The 25022-nt window shown below is 41.6% G+C and overlaps 1 protein-coding gene across 7 annotated transcripts in view; it reads right to left on the reverse strand.

Moving 5' to 3' along the window:
• Nucleotides 1-2431: 2431 nt before the first annotated feature.
• The window catches only part of spag9a (sperm associated antigen 9a), a 33427-nt gene continuing 10836 nt past the window's right edge, over nucleotides 2432-25022 (reverse strand). For 2 of the 7 annotated variants that reach the window (XM_054758517.1, XM_054758520.1), the window contains 20 exons: nucleotides 23207-23264; nucleotides 22273-22425; nucleotides 22126-22177; nucleotides 21917-22047; nucleotides 21349-21405; nucleotides 19610-19774; nucleotides 19137-19266; nucleotides 18975-19064; nucleotides 18762-18878; nucleotides 17804-17990; nucleotides 16156-16371; nucleotides 15871-16075; nucleotides 15637-15741; nucleotides 14667-14747; nucleotides 14525-14592; nucleotides 14266-14414; nucleotides 14016-14187; nucleotides 13820-13933; nucleotides 8974-9150; nucleotides 7332-8843 (listed from right to left, as the gene is read on the reverse strand). In XM_054758517.1, the coding sequence (XP_054614492.1) occupies nucleotides 8548-8843; nucleotides 8974-9150; nucleotides 13820-13933; nucleotides 14016-14187; nucleotides 14266-14414; nucleotides 14525-14592; nucleotides 14667-14747; nucleotides 15637-15741; nucleotides 15871-16075; nucleotides 16156-16371; nucleotides 17804-17990; nucleotides 18762-18878; nucleotides 18975-19064; nucleotides 19137-19266; nucleotides 19610-19774; nucleotides 21349-21405; nucleotides 21917-22047; nucleotides 22126-22177; nucleotides 22273-22425; nucleotides 23207-23264 (2723 nt within the window). In that variant the 3' untranslated portion in view covers nucleotides 7332-8547. The other 5 variants (XM_054758519.1, XM_054758521.1, XM_054758522.1 and 2 more) reach the window with 5 other exon arrangements.

Consider the following 25022-nt stretch of genomic DNA (forward strand, 5'->3'; position numbering starts at 1 on the left):
ACCCTAAACATAACCCTAACCCCAAACATAACCCTAACCCTAAACATAATCCTAACCCTAAAAATAACCCTAACCCTAAACATAACCCTAACCCTAAAATAACCCTAACCCTAAACATAACCCTAACCCTAAAATAACCCTAACCCTAAACATAACCCTGACCCTAAACATAATCCTAACCCTAAAATAACCCTAACCCTAAACATAACCCTAACCCTAAACATAACCCTAGCCCTAAAATAACCCTAACCCTAAAAATAACCCTAACCCTAAAATAACCCTAACACTAAACATGACCCTAACCCTAAAAATAACCCAAACCCTAAACATAACCCTAACCCTAAAATAACCCTAACCCTAAACATAACCCTAACCCTAAACATAACGCTAACTCTAAACATAACCCTGACCCTAAACATAACCCTGACCCTAACCCTTAACATAACGTTAACCCTAAACATAACGCTAACCCTAAACATAACCCTGACCCTAAACATAACCCTAAACATAACCCTGACCCTAAACATAACCCTAACCCTAAACATGACCCTAACCCTAAACATAACGCTAACCCTAAACATAACCCTGACCCTAAACATAACGCTAACCCTAAACATAACCCTGGCCCTAAACATAACGCTAACCCTAAACATAACCCTGACCCTAAACATAACGCTAACCCTAAACATAACCCTAACCGTAAACATAACCCTAACCCTGACCCTGAAGAAGAAAGAAATGTAAAATAAGTCCAACCCCAATAGAACTTTTAGGATGTGTGTGTTGCACGTAGGCTAGCCTGTCTTCCAAAGCATTTTTGAGCCCAACCAAAAGGGGGCGCTGCAAATGTTCCGTTATTGTTGTATTGGATGTTTTGGACTGTGCAGGTGTGCCTAAGGTAGCTTAAACTGCATGAAAAGACGAATAAGCTGCATGAAGGGAAAGATCATGATGAACTAACTGGTTAGCATCCCCATATATCCCAGCGCACATGATTTGTCCTGGCTTTCAACCCCCCGGTCCAGCCCTCTCAGCACTTTAGCCAGGTGCTATAAATAGACACCCGCGCACAGAGTGGCCATATTGTCTCGCTCCCCACCTGTTTTTTTATTGTGGATCAACAAAGATTGAGCTTTGTTACACGAGGCTCCACGTGCAGGCTTCTCATTTGTTGACGCCGTGCGCAGCGGGGCCACAACCATCCGGCCATGCTTTGTCGTAATCGTGGAAACTGCCTGTTTAGGCCGTCACCATGAAATACCGCACGCCGCCATGGGGAGTTTAGTTGTTAAATTACATTAACGGGCCCCGGGCCACACTTTGGACACACCTGCTGTAATAGGAGAGTCCCCCCCCCCCACCCCACCAATGACTTAGCTTTATGAAAATGTGGCCCCCAGCAGGTGATGCCTTTCGCACAGCACAGCACAGAAAAAGAATCCGGCAGGAAGAACATGCAAGTGATGAATGCATGTTCTGTGATGAGTACAAAACAATGACCGATGAAGGACACGCGCACGCACACACACACGCGCAGGAGGCTGCTGAAGATGTTATGTAACAGCTCAACATTGCACATATTGTCAAACTGTACACACAGAAAACATAATAATTGCCTGTATGAAATATTATGTGTGGGAAAGGGATGGGTGTGCACGTGCTTATGTATGGTAGCCGGAAGCAGCTTTGACGTAGCAAGTCTTTTTTTTGCAGCAGCAAGTCAGCTGTAATGCACCACAATCCTGCCATGTTGTGTTCCCAGAATCCCCTGTATAGGCTGCTGTGACGTCAGATGCCTGTGTGTGTGTGTGTGTGTGTGTTTGTGTGCCCACGCACGGCTAAAGTGGAGGAGGGTGGGTGTGAGGAGGGCTGGAGGGAAAGAGAGGAGGCGGAAGATGGGTTTTATACTGTGATGTAATTTCATGATATTTTTTCCTTTTTATACACACACATTCATATACTGTATACATACATATATATATATATATATAAATACACACACACGGTGGCGTATCAATTCAACAGAACCCTGAGCGGCACTGCCCCCTGCCGGCTACTGTTGGAACACTAATGAATTCTTTCGTGTTTTCTGCCACGTTTGTGATTATTAAAACGAACAGATTGGTATTAGTGCTTAACACAGGAACAAATGACACAACCAGTATAAGTTGAACTGACCCATTAGCAGTGAGAATATGACGGGCACGGGGGCTTTTTTGGGCTTTTTAGCTCGTTTTAACAAACGGCACCATCTTGTGGTCGTAAGCGCTAATTACGTTTGGCAGCTGCTTCCTTCGAAGGAAATATCTCTTGCATTGTAAATGATAGATTTGATTCTTGATATATTATTAGTTATTGAATGCGGGCACGGCTTACTTTGTAGTTCAATCGCAGCATTATTGATCAAATGGGTTTCGTTGGGTTTTTTTCAATAAAATGCCATTGAATGAATAAAATAACTGTAATGACTTATGTGTAGAGAAATAATTCAAATAAATAATACATTTAATAACTACATAGGTACATTTAAAATTATACTTAATTAGTAGACAATTTTCTTTCCTTTTTTCTACCAATTTTATTGCTACGCAGGGAAAATAAAAATAAAGACAAAACAAACAACATTGGATTTTCATCATATAATAATGAATACACGTTCATTTACGACGGAGCTTGAGGGCTACATAGAAATGATTTCTCGAAATCTCAGATTTCGAGAATAAAGACGTAGGTTTATGAGAAAAAAAAGTTGTAAATTGACAAGAAAAAAAGTCATATTACTTTTGCACAAGGTCAAAGGTCACATAAGTTATAGCTGTCTCAGGCAATGCCTGTTACGACGGCATATTAAAATCATCAGAGATTTCAAGAATAAGGTTGTAAATTTACGAGAAAAAACTGGTGACTTTATTCTCATAATATTACAACTTTTTTCTTGTAAATTTACGACTTCATTCTCGGAAATGTATGACTTTTATTCTTGAAATATTACCACTATTTTTTCTTGTAAGTTTACATTTTTTTCTCATAAATTTAGGACATTATTCTCATAATATTACAACTTTTTTTCTCGTAAATTTCCGACTTTGTTCTTGTAATGTTCAGACTTTTTTTCACGTAAATCTCCGACTTTTTCTCTTGTAAATGTACACTTTTTTCTAGTAATTTTATGACTTTATTCTTGTAATATGATGACTTTTTTCCTTGTAAATTTAGGACTTTGTCATAATATTACACTTTTTTCTTGTAAATTTACATTTTCTCATCAATTTACGACTTTATTCTTGTAATATTACGACTTTATTCTCGAAATCGCAGATGTATTTATTTATTTTTCAATGTGGCCCTAATTCCCTGTCGCATTCATGAATAAACACGAGGTTAAAAATACAAAAGTGCCCCCCTGCATTTGGACATGTTGGTTCTGATGCACGTGTATAATATGATGTCCATCTGTCTCCCAGCAGGTTCCAGTTGTCCATGTTGCATTGCAGTGATGCAGCGTATCAACATAAGAAAACATACAAAGAAGAAACATGAAGAAGATTTTGGTGAAATTGAGTTTAATAGATTGTTAAAAATAAGGCTATGATGTTCATTTCGCAAACACTGACCAGGAGGACTCTTATGTCATCCGGATTTTTTTTTTTCAATAAATTGAAACACACAAAGCACACACACACACGGCAAAAAAAAGTCACACACACGCACACACGCACACACACACACACACACACACACGGACGAATGCTTTTTGCTTTCAAAACCACACGCGCACACAAAGACATCCATTCCACCCCAAAACACGGTGGCACCAAAGATGCAAAGATCCACTCACGTTGCAGTGTTGTCTTAAAAAACATGCATAGCTTCGTACACCCAACTCTTACTTGCTGACTCAGCAAACACTGAAGGTGTGGTTTGCCAACAGCATTCTTTTACTGCTTTCACATCAACAATCACGTCAACTCATCGCCCAAAAAGCCCACTTTCCTAAAAAGTTACATTCTGAACCAAGGTAGGCTCTTGTTGCGACGCAAATAAATACTGGAATGGTAAAAAGACCAGTCGGCATTTTGAATGCAAGCATTTTTACAGTTCAATACTTCCAAATGTAAACGACGGATTTCAAAACAACAAACGATGCCCAAAGCAAGAACAAATAATGGCAATCATTCCTCACGACAGAAGGGAATGTTGAGTCTTGAGTGCATTTCATGAGAAAATATTGACTGGACAGGAGCCCCACACATTTTTGGCACACATGAGCTGCAGTGTGTATTGGTGTTTCTGTCCAAGCAACTATCTAATCCAAAGATTTTCAACATGGGAGGTGCAGCAGCTTGAGAAAAATAAAGAAAATCCACCTGCAAAGCTAACTTGGGTTATGCCAAAAACTACATGAAGAGATTTCTAGTTCCCAAAGTGGGAGTCTGGGCAAAATGCACAGTACAAATTCTGTTTTTTGGGGTGCAGGGGAGGCCTGGACCGCATTATATTCTCTGAGGGCAGAGCTCCCCGTGCCGCGCCTTGAAATCCATCTAACATGATAAAGTGCCAACAAAACAGGAAGAGAAAGCACCAAAATCCTCTCACACAAATGGAAACATCGCAATTTTGCACATACACACACACACACATGCACACGCACACGCACACGGTAACAGTTCACTTATAAACGCTGACTAGCAAGCATCCCGGAAGTAAACCCAAAGCAAGGAAGGAGCCTGTTCATGAAAAAGCTTCAGCTAGATTAGAAAGCACTTTTGGGTGCGACACGCCGAGCGCACTGATGCTTTTCGAACTTCTAGATCGGACTTAGCCGTGTTTCAATTGGGGGCAGGCATTTGGTGACACGTCCCTCATTAGCTGTTGATGAATCAATTACAGTAATCCCTCATTTAGCACAGTTAATTGGTTCCACCAGTGTCAGATTCCTTATTTACAAATGGAATATGTTTTCAGTGTTGCATGAGCAGAGAAAACCCGTGTGTGGCCTTCTAAATACGCTTTTTAACATTATTAGAGCCCTCTAGACATGAAATAACACCCCTATAGTCACCTTTCCACTGCTATTAGCCAATATAGTAGACAAAATAAGAGAAAATAAGACATAAATAAGACTCATGCTCGTATGTGTTGCTGTAAGTTGGGGGTTCAGGGTTGAGTTTTATCTCGGTGTGGGTTACAGCTGCAACACTTAACACCACATCTTTCAATGCTTCTTCTGAATGCCTTATATTTGTATTTTACTTCCTTTAGCCATTTTTATGCTTGAAAATGCTTCATTTCAGCAAAACAATGACATAAAATGTGCTTAAATATGTAGTTTTGGCCTAATGAACATCAAACGCAAAGAAACGTGGTTTATTAATTGATATTTTTTCAAAAACCGTGATAGAGTGAAGCCGGGAAGTGGTGAGGAATTATTGCAATTGCTGCATTTCTAGATATTCTTAGATTCATTTACACATCAACAGCGCCTCTGCTGGTTGCAGACGAGTACTGCCATCCATTTAGCCTCAGCTGGTTCAACATATGAGTTTAGCCGATCCAACCAACAATGGTTATGTCATCCCTGGTTTCAATGATATGTCCAGTATGTACATCACTAATTATATGATTGGTAGATACGGTGGGAAGCAAAAGTTTGGGCACCCCTGACAATATCCATCATCAGCATTCATTTTCAGGTCATGTGACAACTGTTTTGAGGACCCCATGATGTTGCCCGTCTCGAGTCAAAGAGAAAACCAACTTGCACGTGGCCACCTTGAACACCTTTGATTCGATGACTGGATGCATCGAGCTGTGAAAGTCAAGGCTTAATGAGCTCCAAAACCCATCTTGTGTTCCAATTAAGCAGTGCTAGGTCGATAGAGGTATTCAAATCAGCAGGAAGACAGGGGTGCCCACATTTCTGCACCTGTCTAATTTTGTTTTGATGCATATTGCATAGCTTACCAGTCCATCTGCGTTCCTACCCTGGCCTACAGTCATGAGCTTTGGGTAGTGACCAAAGGACGAGAAAATGAGATTTCTCCATAGGGTGGCTGCGCTCTCCTTAGCAGGAAGGTGAGAAGCACCGTCATCCGGGAGAAACTCTGCTCCTCCGCGTTGAGAGGAGCCAGGTGAGATGGCTTGGACATCTGGGCCGGATGCCTCCCGGACGCCTCCCTGGGGAGGTGTTCAGGGCACGTCCGACCGGTACGAGGCCTCGGGGAAGACCCGGGACATATTGGAGCCCTCTAGACATGAAATAACACCCCTATAGTCACCTTTCCACTGCTATTAGCCAATATAGTAGACAAAATATGTCTCTCAACTGGCCTGGGAACGTCTCAGGATTTGCCGCGAGGAGCTGGACGAAGTGGCCGGGGAGAGGGAAGTCTGGGCTTCCCTTCTTAGGCTACTGCCCCCGCAAGCCAACCTCGGATAGGCGGTAGAAGATGGATGGACGGATGGACGGACGGACGGATGGATGGACGGACTGATGCTAATCTTGTGTGAATCCAATAAACCTCACTTCACTTCTGAAACGCTACTGCGTCCATGAGTTATGTGATATATCAAAATGAAATATCCATTCATTTATTCATGAAAGTAATGGAAAGTGTTGGGGGTGGCCAGACGTTTGCATACGACTACGGTATGTTGTATGGTGACAGACGAGCAGTACAGTTTGGACAAAAGTAGTAGAGGATGCCAAAATGGCATTGCAGTACCTAACTGTCACTTTGGAAGGGGAAGAACACATCTTGCAGTGACCTGAGCCGTACTACTTGGTGGAAATGTGACAAAAGACACACACACACACACACACACACACGCACACACACACCTGAGCTCTGACACTGAGACTTGTGTTATAGAAATGTTAAAGTCCTATGTATAATACGAAATAATACCCTAGATAAAATTAACAACTTGCTTCTCCCTTTTTTTTGTTCCACGTCTGCAGAAATGCCTCCACCGGCGTGAAATGTCCACGCTACTCGGCCTCATGTCTCCAACCCCTTGGACGCACACATCCCGATTTCCATGAGGAATATACTGTACAAAACGCTAATTATAAAATAATGTTTGTTGGGTTTTTCTGACAAAGTAGTGACTCAATAAGGGAATATTTTCAAAAACTGAAGTCGCGCATGCGGGCCGGGAGTGGTGGTGGTGGCGCTGAAGTGGTGGTCCACGTGCGGTAGTGCTTCAATCGACGGAGGTCGCCACCTGCCAGACGATGAGGTGGCTCCGCTCGGCCTTGGTCGGTGCTGACTGCTGGCCGGACGTCGGTTCGGACACGCAGTCCAGCTCTCCGCTTTCGTCACCTGAAGAGTCAGACGGCGAGTGAGACAAAACGCCGAAAGCATAGTCCACTTCTCGTGGACCCCGGGAGGGGAGTGCGGCTCACAAAACCACAGTTACGGTCAGAGTAAGATGTCTGCACGTGTCATATCGCCCCCGTGCGCCATGGATTCCCTTGAAGTTTGCTTTTGCTGGGATTCATGCATTGGTTAGCATTTGCTGCTTAGACAAGAACATAAAGATACCTCAGATCCTGGAAAAGATGTTTGCACCATATGACTTCTATTACCTTGTATATTTATACACCGCCATTAAACATCCCATATCATACAAGTTTTCAATCATTTGAAATAAATCTCAGTATATAAACTAGACTAAGTTTGGAGACGGTTTCCTATGCTATGAAATGAGAAACTGTCTCCAAACGTTTGACTGGTGCTACAGCATATACAGTATGATTATAAACATACATTATTCTAGCCCTGCTGGGTTTAACAGCAGTTTAGTGTGCCTGTAGCTTTAATGCTAATGAGTTGTGTTTTTTTGATGTGTAGTGAAGCCTGATTCTTTTTTTCTCCCCACCCACAAAGCGGCAGTTACATACATGTACATCTATGAGCTAGGGGCTTGTCAGAGGTCCATGAGGAGGGAGGTTCTTCCATCATGACGTCATGAAACCCCCGGGATTTCACAAGCAAATGTTTGGGCGCCTCTTCTTAGTCAGGAAAGTGATAGATTCTCCTCACGTTTGATGGCCGTAAACATGATCTCAGGACATATATTACTGTTAGAACATCATAAAAAAAAAATAATACTGCACAGTAGGAGTACAGTAATCCCCCGTTTATCGAGGTTAATCAGTTCCAGACCCGATCGTGATAAGTGAATCTTTCGCCAAGTGGGATTCTTACTTGTAAATGGAACATTTTCAAAGTTAGCGCTGGCCACTGTCTCATCAATTACTGACACCTAGTGACCAGTGTTGACAACTACAATGTCCTTGAATGCGTCTTCTGAATGCTTCTATTGGTATTTTAAATTCTTTTAGCCATTTTTACGCTTGAAAATGCTTAATTTAGGCAGAAAAGACGTACAATTTGCTTAAATATGCATATTTTCTGACTAATAATCGGCCTTATTCAACCACAAAACATCATGACTTATTCATTCATATATTTTTGAAAACCTATGACAGAGTGGAGGCGCTTAATGGGAAGTGCAAAGTGGCTATGGATTACTGTACCTTTAAATGCCAGCATAGAGGCTGACTGACAACTGACATGGTGCACCTTGTTGTATTACAGTTTTTCCAAGCTGCTTTTCATCGCTCTGTAGGAATAATAAAGTCCCATTCCTGCCTAATGTGTACGCAACCACATGCCGGCAGTCGTCATTGTGCTCACCCATTCTGAAGTCAATGTAGCCCTCCCCTCCACTCATCACCAGGTACGTTTTGGGCTCCGAGGCTGCCGTGTCCGAGGATTCCGATGCAGGGTCATCAGAGCCTGAATCGGCCGTCCCTGGAGGCGGCATTGCCTGACCTGAGAGAAAGCGATGCGAGCGATGACATTATTATCTTTGTTGAGGCATTTTCCCCCGACAGTTGGTGTGTCAGCTGCAGCCATTTGTAATCAGTTGTCTATTTTAGCGCTCTCATCTCTTGATGCTCACCTGGCACGGTGACAAAAAACTTGACAGCATCTCGATGTCCGTGGAAACAGAGCTGGGCGTGGGCCATGGAGCAGTACGGCACAAAGCTAGCTGGCAGGACGCCGTCTGCTCCGTCGTCGCTGTAGACCCGCACGGCGCCACCGGGCCTATTTGGCGCATTTCCCAACGTCTTGTTGGCTGGAGCATGAGAGGAAACTTGTAAAACTACAAAGTATGGATCGACAGTTGATGATGCAGTCAGTGAAATAAGACAGGTGGGACAAAAGAAGACAACAAACATGATTCTTTATGGAGTTGGTCTTCATTGACGGCACAGACAAATTAGCTTGTGTTGTTGTGAGATGAAAATCCAGAGGATGCGGTGGTTGATGGTTGAACAGACAGTGGCTGCAAGCTTCTGTATCCATGGCAACCCAACATCTTTTATTCAAGGAGCCTCAGGAGTGACAGGTGCAGCATTTAGAGCAGCCCTACACAGGATGTCAGCTTCATGAGATTTAAACAGAAGCGGCAAGACATTCTATCTTCTCAAGGGAGAAGACTATAGAAATGAAACCTGGATATACTTCACAGTAGCGAGCGTACAGCTTGTGTACCAGTACAGATCTACTATCCACTGAAAATGACTCAACACGCGGCCATTATTGTCTTAAGCAGGGTTGTTCTTCCAGCGAGGGCCACATAGTGACAAATGAAAGGATGCAACTTTGTTCACATGCGACACATGCGGATAAGCTAACAAGTTAGATAGATTTCAAGAAAGAACTGCATGTCAGCCTTGTCATACGGCACAGGTGAAAAAGCACATTATTAGTATCAACTTCTCTAAATATCTTTTTTCTTTCATAATCTTCATACATTTTCTTACGCTAAAGTTTTTTTTGTTTAATATTTGAACTCTTGAACAGCTATTAAAATGACATGATCTTTCCCCATAATATTTTTACAATTTCATTCCCATAAAATTGAAACTTTTTTTCTTCTTTTTTTTTTTAGAATACGACTTTTTTCTTTGCATATTTTGACTTTGCTCTGGTAAAATTACAGTTGTTTTTTTTTCAATTTTTTCCATTTTCAAACTATTTCAACTTTTTTATTCTAGATTTTCTTCTCGTAATTCTAACTTTATTCCCATAATATTTTTACTTTATTCTCGTAACATTATAGCTTTTTTTTTTTTACACAATATAGCTTTTCCACTACCACATTTTCCAAATATTACATCTCACAACTGAAAAAAAACATTTCAACTTTATGCTACTGAAAACGCTACTGAACATTGACTTTATTCTTGTGAAACTACTGCTGATTTTTTTCATTTAATTTATATTTTTAGAATGTCTAGTCTAGTCAAGATAGGACTAGAAGAACAAAGTTGGGAGAGTGTCTACAGTGCAACAGATGTGGACGAGGCATATGACAGCTTCCTTGGTACTTATATGGAGCTCTACGATAAGAACTGTCCCTGGCAAGAAAAGCTCAAGAAGCAAAAGAAAAACCAGCCATGGATGACAAAAGGACTAAAAAACGCCTGTAAGAAGAAGAACACATTATACAGGACATTTATCATTCAACAGACTAAAGAAGCAGAACAAAAGTATAAGACTTACAAAAACAAGTTGACAACTATCTTGAGAGAGTGTAAGAGGGAATATTATAGTCACGTACTAAATAAGAACAAAAATAACATGAGAGCAACTTGGGGCATCTTAAATAGTATTATAAAGAACAACGTTAAGAAAGCAGACTATCCTCCCTATTTCATGGTTGGAAACACTTACAGGAATGACATGAATGCGGTAGCTGAAATGTTTAATGAATATTTTGTAAATATTGGACAAAAACTGGAAGAGGAAATTCCAAAACAAGACACAATTGATGAAGGGATTGATATTATTGATAGGAATCTTAATTCTATGTTTCTCACTGCTGTAACCAAAAAGGAGATCACTGACATTGTTAACCATTTTAAGGCAAAAACATCAACTGATTGTCATGGAATCGAAATGGAAACAATTAAAAGGGTCATCAATGAGATCGCAGACCCGTTAACATATATTAGTAACTTATCATTTCAGACTGGAATATTTCCAAGCAAAATGAAAACAGCCAAGGTGGTTCCAATTTTCAAAAAAGGAGACAAACACCAATTTACAAATTATCGACCAGTTTCCTTGTTACCACAATTCTCGAAAATTGTGGAGAAGCTATTTAATAATAGGTTGGACAAATTTATTAATAAGAATGAATAATTGGCAAGTAGTCAATATGGTTACAGAGCCAACATTTCAACTTCTATGGCACTGATGGAAATCACGGAGGAAATCACTACTGCTATGGACAACAGAAGATGCGCAGCTGCAGTATTCATGGATCTGACAAAAGCTTTCCATACAATTAATCACAATATCTTAATTTCAAAATTAGAAAGGTACGGAATTAGAGGTTTAGTCTTAAATTGGGTTAAAAGCTACCTAGCAAACAGGAAACAATTTGTAAAGCTAGGAGAATATACATCTGGGAGTCTACACAATACGTGTGGAGTACCACAGGGGTCCATACTGGGACCAAAACTGTTTAACTTGTACATTAACGACATTTGCAAAGTAACTAACAACTTAAAATTGGTCTTATTCGCTGATGATACCACCGCTTTCTGTTCTGGTGAAAGCACACAAGAACTCATTAAAAAGGTCAAGGATGAAAAGGTCATATTAAAGTCATGGTTTGACAAGAATAGATTATCTCTGAATTTAAGTAAAACTAAAATAATGCTATTTGGTAATAGCAGAAAGGACACGTACGACCAAATACAAATTAATGGAACGGATATTGAAAAAGTGGAAGAATATAAATTCCTTGGGGTTGTAATAGATGAAAAAATGAGTTGGAAATCTCATATTAAATATATACAGCAAAAGGTGGCGAGAAATATCTCTATATTGAATAAAGCAAAATACGTTCTTGATCAAAAATCACTCCACACTCTGTACTGTTCCTTAGTATTTCCATATCTAACGTATTGTGTGGAGATATGGGAAATAATTACAAAAGCAATCTTCACTCACTCACTGTACTGCAAAAAAGATCTGTGAGGATAATTCATAATGCCAAGTATAGAGAACATACAAACCCTTTATTTTTAAAATCACAGATATTAAAATTCGCAGATTTAGTACACTTTCAAACCGCTAGAATAATGTATAAAGTTAATAATAACTCGTTACCCAAAAATCTAATTAAGTATTTCTCAATCAGAGAGGAGAAATATGATCTTAGAGGAAAATGAAACCTAAAACATTTATATGCGAGAACTACGCTGAAAACCCACAGCATTTCCGTGTGTGGAATTAAATTATGGAACGGATTGAGTAAAGAACTCAAACAATGTACCGAGATGAGCAAATTCAAAAAACAATACAAGCAGTTGATGTTTGCTAAATACAAGGCAGAAGAGTCCTGATTGTTCTGTCAGGTTTGTTATTTTATTTTATTTATTTATTTATTTATTTATTTATTTAATTAAATTTTATTTTTTATTTATTTATTTTTATTTATTTTTTTTTTATAATTTTCTTTGTTGTGTTTAAAAAAAAAAAAAAAGGAAAGGAAAAAAAAAAGAAAGGAAAAAAAAAAAAAGCTTTGTTCTTATTTATTTATTTATTTTGTATTGTCATCATTATTATCATTATTATGAATGTTCTCTCTTTTTTTGGGGGGAGGGCTATCTCACCGTTATCTATTATGTGTTATCCTGACTATCACTGAAAACATGACATGGAATCCAGGAAGTGAACTACATGTACTGTACTAGATGTAGAATGGATGGGGGGTAGGATTAAATAAGCTTTGCTTCTTCCTACTCCTTTTGGACATGTGGAACTGTCAAAGAATGATTCACGAGATGTATTCCATTGTAACCTTCATGTTCAAATAAACTAAACCAAACCAAACCAAACCAAACCAATGTGCCTCAGGCCAATAAAAACCCACAGCCATGGTCTAAATACTAATATAATTGTGTCTTAACTACAGTCAAGCATGGTGTGGGGCTGCATGTGTGCCGCACTGGGGAGCTGTGGTTCATTGAGGGAAATACAAATTCCAACTAGGGGACAATCTAAAGCTACAGAGGCTGAAAGAAGTCATGTTTTAAGGATACGGATACAATAAAAACTTGTCCGAATGTTCTGGAAGAAGGCACTTTACGTCCGGATGCATCATCCCCGTGTCTAGAAACGTATCAAACAGCCCGTATTTTATCGCCAAAACTCAATTTTTGTATACACAAATCAATTAAAATCATACAGTACGTGTGTATTTAGCTAGTCAGTGGCTGATGCAGCAGCTACATTCTCCAAGCTAGACATAATGAGTGTCCTCATTAAACAACACTGCTGTCTAAAATAGCACATTTCTCATTCCACACAGGTAGCACATCGTTACAGTTGCACATTACTTACAGACACAGCACATTAGAAAGTATTGCTTAAGAAAAAGCCGCCGGTATGCTCTGGTTGATTCAATTCATGTGCCTAACTGCCTCACAAGCTCAACTCTATGAATTATTGTGGCCACAAGGTGTCGCCAAAGAACCAGCCACCACCCCACTTGAACTTAAAGGCAGCACTTGTTCAATTATACTGTTTTATATACTGTACATATTTTGATGAATAAGTCGCAAAACCAGCCAAACTTTGAAAAAAGCGCAAGGTATACTCGGGAAAATAGAGTACTGAAATAAATGGTGAAATGTGATTGGGTGTCCTGACTTTTGTGACATGCCGTATAAGAACAAAGCAGGGAATTTGGGGTTTTGGTTCCATGGGGAGGTACAATGTGTTACCTTCAGATAACGGAATAGAAATGATGACACCATTTCCGGTCCCCACCCAGAGTCGACTGCAGGACACCACGAGAGCTGTGATTCTCACAAAAGAGAAGCCCAGCTTCCCCGTACCTGCAAAGCACATAGAAAAGTTAGTTGTGTTTTTTCCCAAAGGGGGAAACGTAACCTGCCAAGATGAGACAACAGCTTGTACCGAGCATCTTGCTGACGTAAGGCTCGATGTCCACATCCTGGAGGTGCTGGTAGGTGTGAGCGTGAAACAATCTAAGGGTCGAATCAAGTCGGATGGACACCCAGATACCATCTCCAACCCAGGCAAGCTGGCGGACCTGGCTCTCCTTGCGTGGGTGTGCGTCAAACGACTTCTACTCGGACATCATGTGTGAATTATTATACTGCTGACTAGATATGTGTGGATGGCGGTGCTGGCAGCGCAGCTTCACCTCTATCCTCATGGCTTTGGGCTGGATGACGTAGATCTTGTTCCTGTAGCCGCACCACACCTTGTCGTGGACCACGGTCATGCAGCGGATTGAGTGGTGGGGCCGTCCCAGATCCAGCAGGTGGTAATTTGTAAGGTCCCACTGACCTTCTGAAGAGTACATGCAACATACAGACTTACAGATCTGCGGTCTTTATGGTTTTTATAGTCCATAACCATCATCGGTTGGTTGTAGAATGACCACAAATTACGTGGCTCACCAATGCCTCTGTGGAAAATTGCCAAAGTCCCATCCGCCAGCGCTACCAGGACTCTGCCTTTCACATGCCTGTATCAAATATGTATTTGGCAGTCAGAGTGTGTGTGTGGAGTTCCTGCTTGCACGAGCAGCTTTGTACTCACACTATGCTGAGGATGGAGTCTTTAAGCTTGATGGCATGAAGACACTTCCTCCACCGCGCCACCGATGAGTGCACATACAGACTTTAGGATGAGACGAGAAAGACAAGAAAGCTCAGATTCTTGTACAGTCGTCCTTCACCACTTTGCACTCCCAATTCCGCGCCTTCACTCTAGCACGGTTTTTCAAAAATATATGAGTAAATCAGGCTGTTTTGCAGTTGAACACGGCTTATTATTACTCAAAAATATGAATATTTAAGCCAATTTTATGTTTTTTGCCAAAATGAAGCATTGATTTATGTCTTATTTTCTCTTATTATGTCTGGTATATTGGGTAATAGGAGTATAATGGTGACTATAGGTGTGTTACCTCAGTCTAGAGGCCTCTAATAATGTTAAAAACCATTTTTAGAAGGCCACAAACAGGTTTTCTATGCTCTAACTATGAAAATATTTCATTTCTAAACAAGGAATCCACCTTTGCATAAATTCACTAAAGCCTCGGTCACGACTAGACTCGACACTCACGGAGGACATACAAAATATCTGAACGTGCGTTGGCCGCACTAATCACGGATGTGGGGTGCACGTGTGGCCCACGACACACGTAGGAGTCTGCAAGTGTGACGTACAAAAAAAATTGACATTTTCCCCAAACCCGACACCAAAAAAAACACACGAAAGACACACGTTGGCCGTACGTACGACGGTCAGAGACATGCAAAGTGCGTACGTTTGTTTTTCAACCTGAAAAAAACATGAGCGCCATAGAGTTTGTTTGACATGACAAAGAAACTCTGCGGCCATCCAACTGCTCAGAAGTCAGCACGTCACATGAATAGCCGTAGGAGCCCGTACAACCGGTTGTGACGTCGGCTTTATCTTGATCGCGTCCAGACCCAATTAGCTTAGGGATTATTGTATTCCCCATTTTTACAGCACCCTCCTGTGGATGTGATGTGCCACTCACCATCCATTCTGGGCTCCCAGCCACATGGTGGGGAGGGCGCTGCTCATCCTCTTGACCTCCAGAATTGAGGGATCCGAGTCATCTGGCAAGGATGTTGCAGAGTCACTGGATAACGAAGAGCAGATATAAAATACAGTGTTTGCAGGATAAGGAACCATTTTATCTGGCCTCCACTACACTGTAGGATCCTGACGTGCAGGTTTGAGTTGTTTACTATAAAGATGAACGGATTACATGTGGATGTTGGCAGGAGATGCCTCAGTGGGCCCTACTCCCAATGGGTCAGTGAAAACATGCTCTGTGTAGATTCCAGGCTGGGTTTGATCCACTTCCTGGTCCTCGTCTCCCTCTTCACTCACGCCAGCATTCGCCTCAGTTGCTTCCGTCGCCTCTTCTGCAGTGGGAACCTCTGCTGGGCTGGTCTGCCGAGACAGCTCAGCTAAAAAAAGAAATGGAGGGGTTTAGATGGGGAAAACAACATTAATGCACTTTGAACCATTTCCCACCACAGGAAATCACCTAAGCTAGAGATGGCGCTGTGCTCCGCTGGCTGGTCAAGCACACCTACGCTGGCCGTCTGGGGTATGGCGGTGGTCCCCTCTGCCGCCAGGGTGCTGTCGCTGCCCGTTGAGCCCACGCTGGCCACACTGCCGGCAAGTGACACCACGTCACCCTGGCTTGCATCCGCGTCTTGGGGTACCTCCTCGCCTGCTGGGTAATCTGACTCCGACACACCTGAATATGAATCATTAAAAAACGGCTGTAGACAACTACAAGGCAGGCTGAGTGATACAAACAGGATCAACAAGCTGCACCAGTGTGGCTAAAGTATGTCTACATAGTGGCAAATAAAGTGCATTCCTTACAAATATCATAATCATCAGAGGAGTGGAGGATGAGGAACAGCTAAGCATGCCACACAGATAATAAGAGGCTGGAGCAGGGGTGCCCAAAATAACAGTTCTAATATTATGGGAATAAAGTCATAACACTATGAAGTAAAAATGTATGAAGATTATTTAAAAGGAAAGTGGGAAATTTGGGAAAACACCAAAATTGGGGGTGGGGGGGAGCAAAGATGAAGTTGATACTAATAATACTAATACAACTTTTTCAACTACATCACAAAGCAGAGGTTAATTTTTTGCTTGAAATATACTGTAAATAACTTCTTGGCATATCTACAGGACATGTGTTGCTTTACAAAATATCAAAGTGGCAAAGTTGCATCCTTTCACAGTAAACCCTCGTTTATTGCGCACGACTACTTGGTTCCAGAAAAAGTGAATTTCCTCAATGTAAGATTTCTGATTTATAAATGCAATATTTCTGTAGTTACAGCATAGAAAACTGGTTTCCGACCTTCTAAATGTTTTTTTAACATTATTAGAGCCCTCTGGACATGAACTAACACCCCTATAGTCACCTTTACACTCGTATTACCCAAAATAGCAGACATAATAAGACATACTAACCCATAAAAGACATAAATAAGACTTGGGCTCGTGTGTGTTGCTGTAAATGTGTTTCGAGGGTGCTGACAGGAAGTGACCTTGGGAGTTCAGAGTTGAGTTTTAGCTTGGCGTGGGTTACGGCCACAACAGTAGCCCATCTATCCATTATCTACCGCTTATCCGAGGTCGGGTCGCGGGGGCAGCAGCCTAAGCAAGGAGGCACAGACTTCCCTCTCCCCAGCTACTTCGTCCAGCTGCTCCCGGCAGATCCCAGGCCAGTTGGGAGACATACTCTCTCCAACGTGTCCTGGGTCTTCCCCGAGGACTGCTACCAGTTGGACCTGGAGGCATCCTGACTAGATACCTGAGCCACCTCACCTGGCTGCTGTCAATGCAGAGGAGTAGCGGTTCTACTCCAAGTCTCTCCCGTATGACGGTGCTTCTCACCTTATCTCTAAGGGAGAGCCCAGCCACCCTAAGGAGAAAACTAATTTCGGCCGCTTGTACCCGCCATTTTGTCCTTTCTGTCACTGTTGTATTCTGACTATAGTCATGATCAGTAAATTAAAATCATTCAACAATCTTGAAAAAAAAGCAACGGTATCTGCAAAACTGGCCCTGTATCTACTTGGTGTTGGATAGAAAACAAAATTGGCAGTATCGGCCATGTCCAAAAGCCATAAATGACGCAACACATGAATCCTAACATCTACCTGGCACGCTGGCAATGCAGACGATGTGGGTGTTGCAGGCGTAGAAGCTGTCAATCAGATCCGACGGCTGAGCAGCATCCACCACCAAGACCTTGGTGGAGGAGTGTGTGCTGGTGCACACCCACACCCGGCTAGACATTTCATCCTGAACAATCAGCTCCTCCCTCCGCTCGACTTTCTCTTGATCCTGTGATTAAAAAAAAAAAAAAACTTGTTTAACTCATTTAATCCCAGCCAAGACAACCCCTTCAGTAGCGGCCGTTATAGACAATGTTGATTGATCTTTCAAGGCACACAGAATATTGTGTTCATGGCTTTATCAACATGGAACCTACCAAAAGAAACATTAGACTCCCGTCTTTCAGCAGAAAAAAAACGTTACTTTATACCTTTTTCCGTTCTGCAGTAATCAGCAATAGACCATAGGTAAGTTGCAGGAAAATATCTTTTTGTGAAAAGATACATCAAAATAACATTTTATTTACAAATATAACACCATCAACTATTTACAACTTTCACATTTGGAACTGATCTATGTGTGTGCATGTGTGTGCACGTGCGTATATGTGCATGCGTGCGCATGTGCATGTGTTAAAATTTCCCTACAATGTGTAATTTTTTTCCGTGTGGTACGCCACGTAACAGCTGCTTTTATGCGAGGGCTTCCTCTTCCTGTTATGTGTGTTCCTCCTTTCTCGGCTCTTATCAAATGCACTTCTGCCACCTAGTGGCCGTTTATATGGCATTAACATTGCTCTCAAATCTAATCCATTGATGAGGAGTTGCATCAGCACATCGATGAGCCAAAAAACATAAAAAACCTATACATACGTTGTTGGGATCAGGCGTTCGTGTTGATAACGACGTACATTTATGGTATTAAACGAGTTAAGGAATTTATTGCACCTACGCAAACGAGGCTGCGACCAGTTAATCCCTAAATAATCCTGGCTCTGACCTTGTTTTCTTGCTCCAAATGGTCCAGGCTACTCTGAGATCCCTTCATCTGCTTTGGGAGCTCAGACGGGGGAGACGTCCTGCCCCCGGAAAGGTTGACCCCCGCAGCACACCACAGCTGGAAAAGAGTGAAAGGAAGCACAATGACTTACCGGTCTTAAAATGTTGTTCAGGGGTATTTCTACATACAGTATATATTTATAAAACACATTACCTTCATGGAAGCATCTTTCTGTTCCAAAGGTCTCAAATATACGGGCACGGGTAGGTTCATTTTGTTCTCTGTTTGTCCACCGTTTGTCCCCTGTCGCCATATAAAGACACTTAACACTGAATGTGACTCCACCCCTTCCCACTGACTTCCCTTTCAGCCTACCTTGTACTTGCTGGGCAGACTCCAGCCGTGCGCAGTGACCCTTCCATCGTCCTTCTGCATGTGAGCTTTCACCTGTCTGTACTGGGCTCGCTTCTGCTCCTTGCGAGATGGTGAACTGCACTGGTCTTTGCTACAGGATATGACATTATGATATTAATATGGCATTATTTGTTAGATCGGGGTGCCCAAAGTGCGGCCCGGGGGCCATTTGGCCTGTGGCACTTTCTAAGCATAATTTAAGAATTTAAGAAAACTTTTAAAAAAAAGGTGGTGCAGTTTTTTCTTGAAATATATACAACTTCTTAGCATATCTTTACAAAGTATCAAAGTGGCAAAGTTGCAGCCTTTCATTTTTCACTACGTGGCCCTTGCTGGACACAGTGTAGACACCCCCGTCCCCGTCGTAGATCCTTCACAGAAACCACAAAACCCATCGCAAAGTACGGCAACATTGACAGGAATGCTTTCCTTACTCTTCATTGAGGAAGTCGAAGGTTTTGGACTTCTCCGTGGGGAACTGAGAGAATGTGCTGCTTCGTTTCACCAGGCTGCCTGGGGCGTTGTATTTGACGTTGGACTGAGGCTCCATCTTCTTGATGGCAGGGTTGCTGGAGGAGGAGCTAAAGAGTCTGCTGAAACTGCAGGCAGTGAAGTCGCACACCACAGCCCGCGGTGAAACGCAGCCGCCGAGAGTGAATAGTGCAAAGGGGGGGAGGAAAGCAAGGTACAAGGCGTCACCCACCAGCCAAGACAACCAAGGATCACCCGACATCTACTGTGCAACCCCGCAAAAGCATGCTGGGAGTGTGGGACAACTCAACAATACCAGTATCTACTGGGACCATGAATGAAATGAATGTACAGTATATAGCTATGCCCATAACTATGTCTTTTTAAGTGCCCTTTAACCACAGTGCCTCCGATAGTTGCCAGGTGCAGCACACATCAGCAAATAACCACTGTGGTCTCTAATTAGCACCCAGGGAAAAAACATGGGCATTAGGGTTGCCAACTCACTACAAAATAAGTAAAGGACACCTTGTTGGCATTGCTGACTGACCAGATTGTTTTTTTGGGCCCCTGTTACTGCGTAACCATCATAAAGCTGGACACACCACGTGTTTATGTCAATTAAACAACTTAAACACACAAACAGTTAGGCCTGTCATGATAATCAATAAAATGGATTCATCGAAGGAAAAAAAAATAAAAAAACAGGTCAATAATTATGACGCCATCAATAAATGTATGCGTGTGCTTGAAAATGCTCCATTTTGGCAAAAAATATGTACGACTTTCTTAGATAAGCACATTTTGGACTAGTAATAGGCCCCATTCAACCACGAAACAGCATGATTTATTCATTAACATCTTTTTTTAAAAAACGTGACAGCGTGAAGCCAGGAAATTACTGGCGAGGGATTACTGTACCATGACTGGTCAACATGCGGCAGCTGCATCTACTTTCAAAAGGTGTGCTGCGTGTTACACTCGCCACACTCACCACACTCAGGGACTGGCTACAGCATCGATTCTGGGGCTTGTTAATAAATGAACATGTTGGCAGTTTCCTTTCCACTTTCTCATGCACTCCAAATCATCATTAAAGTTGAAAAAATGAAGTTTCCCCTTTGAATCAACGCTCCGCCCTTTGTGAGGTTTAGGTAAATAAACTCCCCAGCTATAATTAGCGCATTTACCATATTTATAAGAATATATTTTGTACAAAACACCGGTATAAGTCGAAATATGGCAGGAGAAACAGCTAATATGCGCTATAGTATATATTTGCACATACTTTAGGTTTTTAAAGCTCTCTCCTTAAAGTAGACACACAAGGAAAACACCAATATGGAAAAAGAGCAGGCGGGAAAAGAGGAGAGCCCAAGGAAAAAAAACAATGTTTGAGTTGAGTTTGTGGAAGACAAAACTGATGCACTTGCAAAACAAGACAACACAATGGATGACGACGCATCAAAGTTGGGTCTCTTTGTGACAAGAGCGGTGTGTGTGAAAAGGAAGGCAAGGAATGCCGCAGGTTTGGATGGGGGATGATTTACTGAACCACTTTTTTACCTAATGCTGCACATCAGCACATCACATCCCAAAGAAAATGAGAGAGAAATGTATTCCAGTAATTGCACAAAGGGAAAAAAAGCCTAACGAATAAAGTCTGCTGTTTAAAAAATGATCAGAAATCAGAAAGACTCACAACTGCCAGATGCTGGATTTCTTTTTCTCTGTGAGAGCTGGATTTTCTCTTGAGGCCCTAAAGGAGACAATGGCCAGCGTTACACTATAAAGTATAAAGCACATCTTCAATTGCTCATCTGACTACCGTATTTTCCAGAGTATATACACTTCTACATCAAAATATATCATTGAACATGTGCTGCCTTTAGCCTTTGGTCTAGCTTGGGGATTGCAGCTACTGCTTCAGCCACTGACTAACTAAATACACATATGATACGTATATGATTTTCAGTCTTATTTGTAAATACAAAAATTACGCTTTGGTGTTAAACTACGGCTGATTGACACGTTTCTACACACAAGGTGTCATGTCAAATGTTAAAAAATGTCTCTCTTCCAGAACATTCTGACGTTTATTAAAAAGGTACGCGTTTATTGGATCCACATACTTAAAAAATGAATTTAATTATTTCATCTTGTGGAGCTTTCGCTCTGACGATAGCTCCGTCATCAATACCACTAAAAGAAACTTACAGTCCAGAAATACGGTACTTTGTTTTGACCTTCCAACCTCCTCATCTCCCTACCGGATCATCTCCGTCCACCGCACCGCTTCCTGTAGTTCCATCAGTCTCTCTTTGTATTGGTTCCTTTCCATCAACACTCGAGCCATTTCCACCCGAGTGAAGCGTTTCCTTTGGGCTGTGGGTACGTCGCCCTGTGGAGGCAAAAAAACAGTATCTACAATTTACTGTGCTACGTCCAAGCTACAAGAAACATGTCTACACAGACTCACATCTTCTTCTTCTTTTGTTTTGTGCAGCACCTCATCCATCTCAACTCGCACTCTGGAAAAACATCATTAAAAATTTAGACGTACAAGGAGTGACGGTATGGCTGTATTTGCTTTCGGTGTCAAAAAGTCTTAAAATCATGCGGCTACTTTTTCAGTTCCTCCTCTAACTCGCGGTTTTTGTCCTCCAGCTTGGTCTTGGCCTGCAGCACAGCCTCCAGCTCTCCCTGCAGCATCTCCTTCTCACAGGTCAGCTCATCCACTTTCAATATCAAGTCTTTATTCACCACATTCAGGGCATTCCTGCAGAGGAGCCAATTCAGTTGACAACCACTCTCAACACGACACAGTGACAAACCGGAAACCTGGCATCAAACAAACAATATACTTGTCACAATTGTTCAACCCAGTGGTCTTCAAACTACCCACCATGGTACAAAGAATACTCAACTCACCACACAGAAACTTAACACTCAAAAGGTATACCTGAGAAATATACAAACATGTACCAATACAAGTTGAAAAAGGAAAAAAAGTTTAAAGTTTAAAGTTTTCCCATAATGCATTGCATTTGAGCAACGCATTCACTGGTACCTGCCAGGGCGCTGCGATGACATCGGCCTCCCTCTGGGCTACTCTGGCTCTCTCTGGTTGACAGTATTGCAGCACCATACATCCATCCATTTTATATGCTGCTTGTCCCCCAATGAAATGCTTTGCTCAAACGAAATGCATTATGGGAAAACTTTAAAAGAGTTGGGTTTTTTTTTCATTTTCAACTCATATACTGTAGGTACATGTTTGTATATTTCTCAGGTATACCTTTTGAGTGTAGTGTTCTTTGTAAGATGACACCGTGAGTCAGATTTCCAATGGGTTGACAAGCTTGTAGAGTTTTTCTATAGCTCATGATTGGCTCCTGTCAAATAAAGAGCTACATGGCCCTCACGGACTTGTGTGCACCACAATATGACAATTTATGACATGGACATGTGCGGCTTATAGTCCGGTGCGGCTTATATATGAACACATCTGTTTTAGTGGGTGCGGCTTAGACACTGGATTTACGGTATTAAGAACTTACTTTGTTTCAAGCAGTTGCGAGTTCTCCTGAATGAGGTTTTCCACTTCCCGGCCCATACCTGACAAGAAAATTACCACAGCATGAAGGAATTGTATATCTTTTATACAATTTGACAGCAAACTAGAGCACTACTACTTTAGTACTACATAAGACATGAAGGAAAACTACCTAAATAGTAAATAATAGTGATAGGTTACCGTACTTGAAAATGTCACAAAACTACAAGTGGCAAACAGGCAGCACGCATCACATGACTGGCAGGCAAACGGATGGCTAGAGCGGGTGAGGTCTTACCAATCAAACTAAGGTCTGAGAAAACCATGCAACCCCAGCCGGGCAGGAGGAATAAGGAGGAGAGAGAGAAAAAAAGAAATGCAGATCGTTTAAGACAGCGGAATGATTGAAATGAGGAGCCAGTGTTGACGTTTAGCAGTTAGCATTAGATGCTGCAGGGTCTCTTGGGCTTGCAAAAATAGAAATGAACTTTTGAAATTGGAAACAGAAAAGTCAGACCATCTTTATATGAAACGGATTTGTACTCCAACACCATCCTCTATGCAAGGAACTGAACGTCAGATTGGCTTGAATAAGTCCAGTCCATCAAAACGAGCTAATTGGCTTGTACGGAGTAAAGCCTACAACGTTGTGAACTGCCGCCACGGTGCATATGCAGAAAGTGAAATGAATGAAAGGAGACATAAGAAAAGAATGGTTGGTGAGGGGAAGGGTATGGAGGTCATACACACCGGAGTACTCCACTGGGATCATGGACAAAAGCAGGGAGATGAGACATGGTGGAGGGAAAAGAGAGGTGGCGTTATTTACGGGCAGACGGTTAACGACTCAACCAAAGCCTCTGATGTGGAACTGCAGCAAACAGCAGGTGGTGCTGTGTATTTAAAACTCACATGGAAATACTGGCCAGCTCTGCTGCACATTTCGTTAAGATCCACCTGTCCGATAGTGCCAATCAAATCTGAGCTTAATATTTGCATTCAGTGACAGCAGTATCTAAAAATATGCCCCAAAAGTCAAACAAGACTTGCAGTTCACACCATCATCATGTGCGACATCAACATATCAGCTAAAACAGGGGTGTCCAAAGTCTGTTTTTTTTATTGGCCTGTGGCACATTGTAAAAATAGAAATTAACCCAAAAAAAGGACAGCAAAAATGTTAAAAACAGCAGTAATTTTACAAGAATAACATCAAAATATTAACTCATTCAATACCAAAGACGTATTTATACATCTTTAACATTTTTTTTGCAAGTGCACAATAAAAGAGTCACTTTTTAAGCCATAAAAACGGCCACAAGGTGGCAGAAGTGCATTTGATAAGAGCTGGGTGGTGGAGGACTGTAAGCAGAAGGTTATTGTAGGCATTGTAGGGAAATTTTAGTGCATGTGCACGCATAAACTCGCGTGCACACACACAGTTTAGTTCCAATTGTGAAAATCGTAAATAGTTGATGGTGTTATATTTGTAAATAAATGGTTATTTTGATGTAAAAACCTTTTTTGTGTTGTTTATGTTGTGGTAGAGTTGTTTAGATATTTGAGCTGTCACAAAAGCAAAAAAATGTTTGTGTCAAAGTGAAAGTTATGCTTGAAATGTATCTCCCTGTTTTAGTACGGAACTGGTATTTTGCTGAAACGTGCCTATGTTCCACGGATCATTACTGAAGAACGGAAAAAAGGTAGAAACAAACCTTTTTTTCCTGATGAAAGGCGGGAGTCTAAACTTTCATTTGGTATGTTACATCTTTATATAGCCATAGAACACAATATTCTGTGTGCCTTGAAAAATTAGTCAA

Source organism: Dunckerocampus dactyliophorus, chromosome 18 (assembly GCF_027744805.1).
Source record: "Dunckerocampus dactyliophorus isolate RoL2022-P2 chromosome 18, RoL_Ddac_1.1, whole genome shotgun sequence".
Classification (NCBI taxonomy): domain Eukaryota; kingdom Metazoa; phylum Chordata; class Actinopteri; order Syngnathiformes; family Syngnathidae; genus Dunckerocampus; species Dunckerocampus dactyliophorus.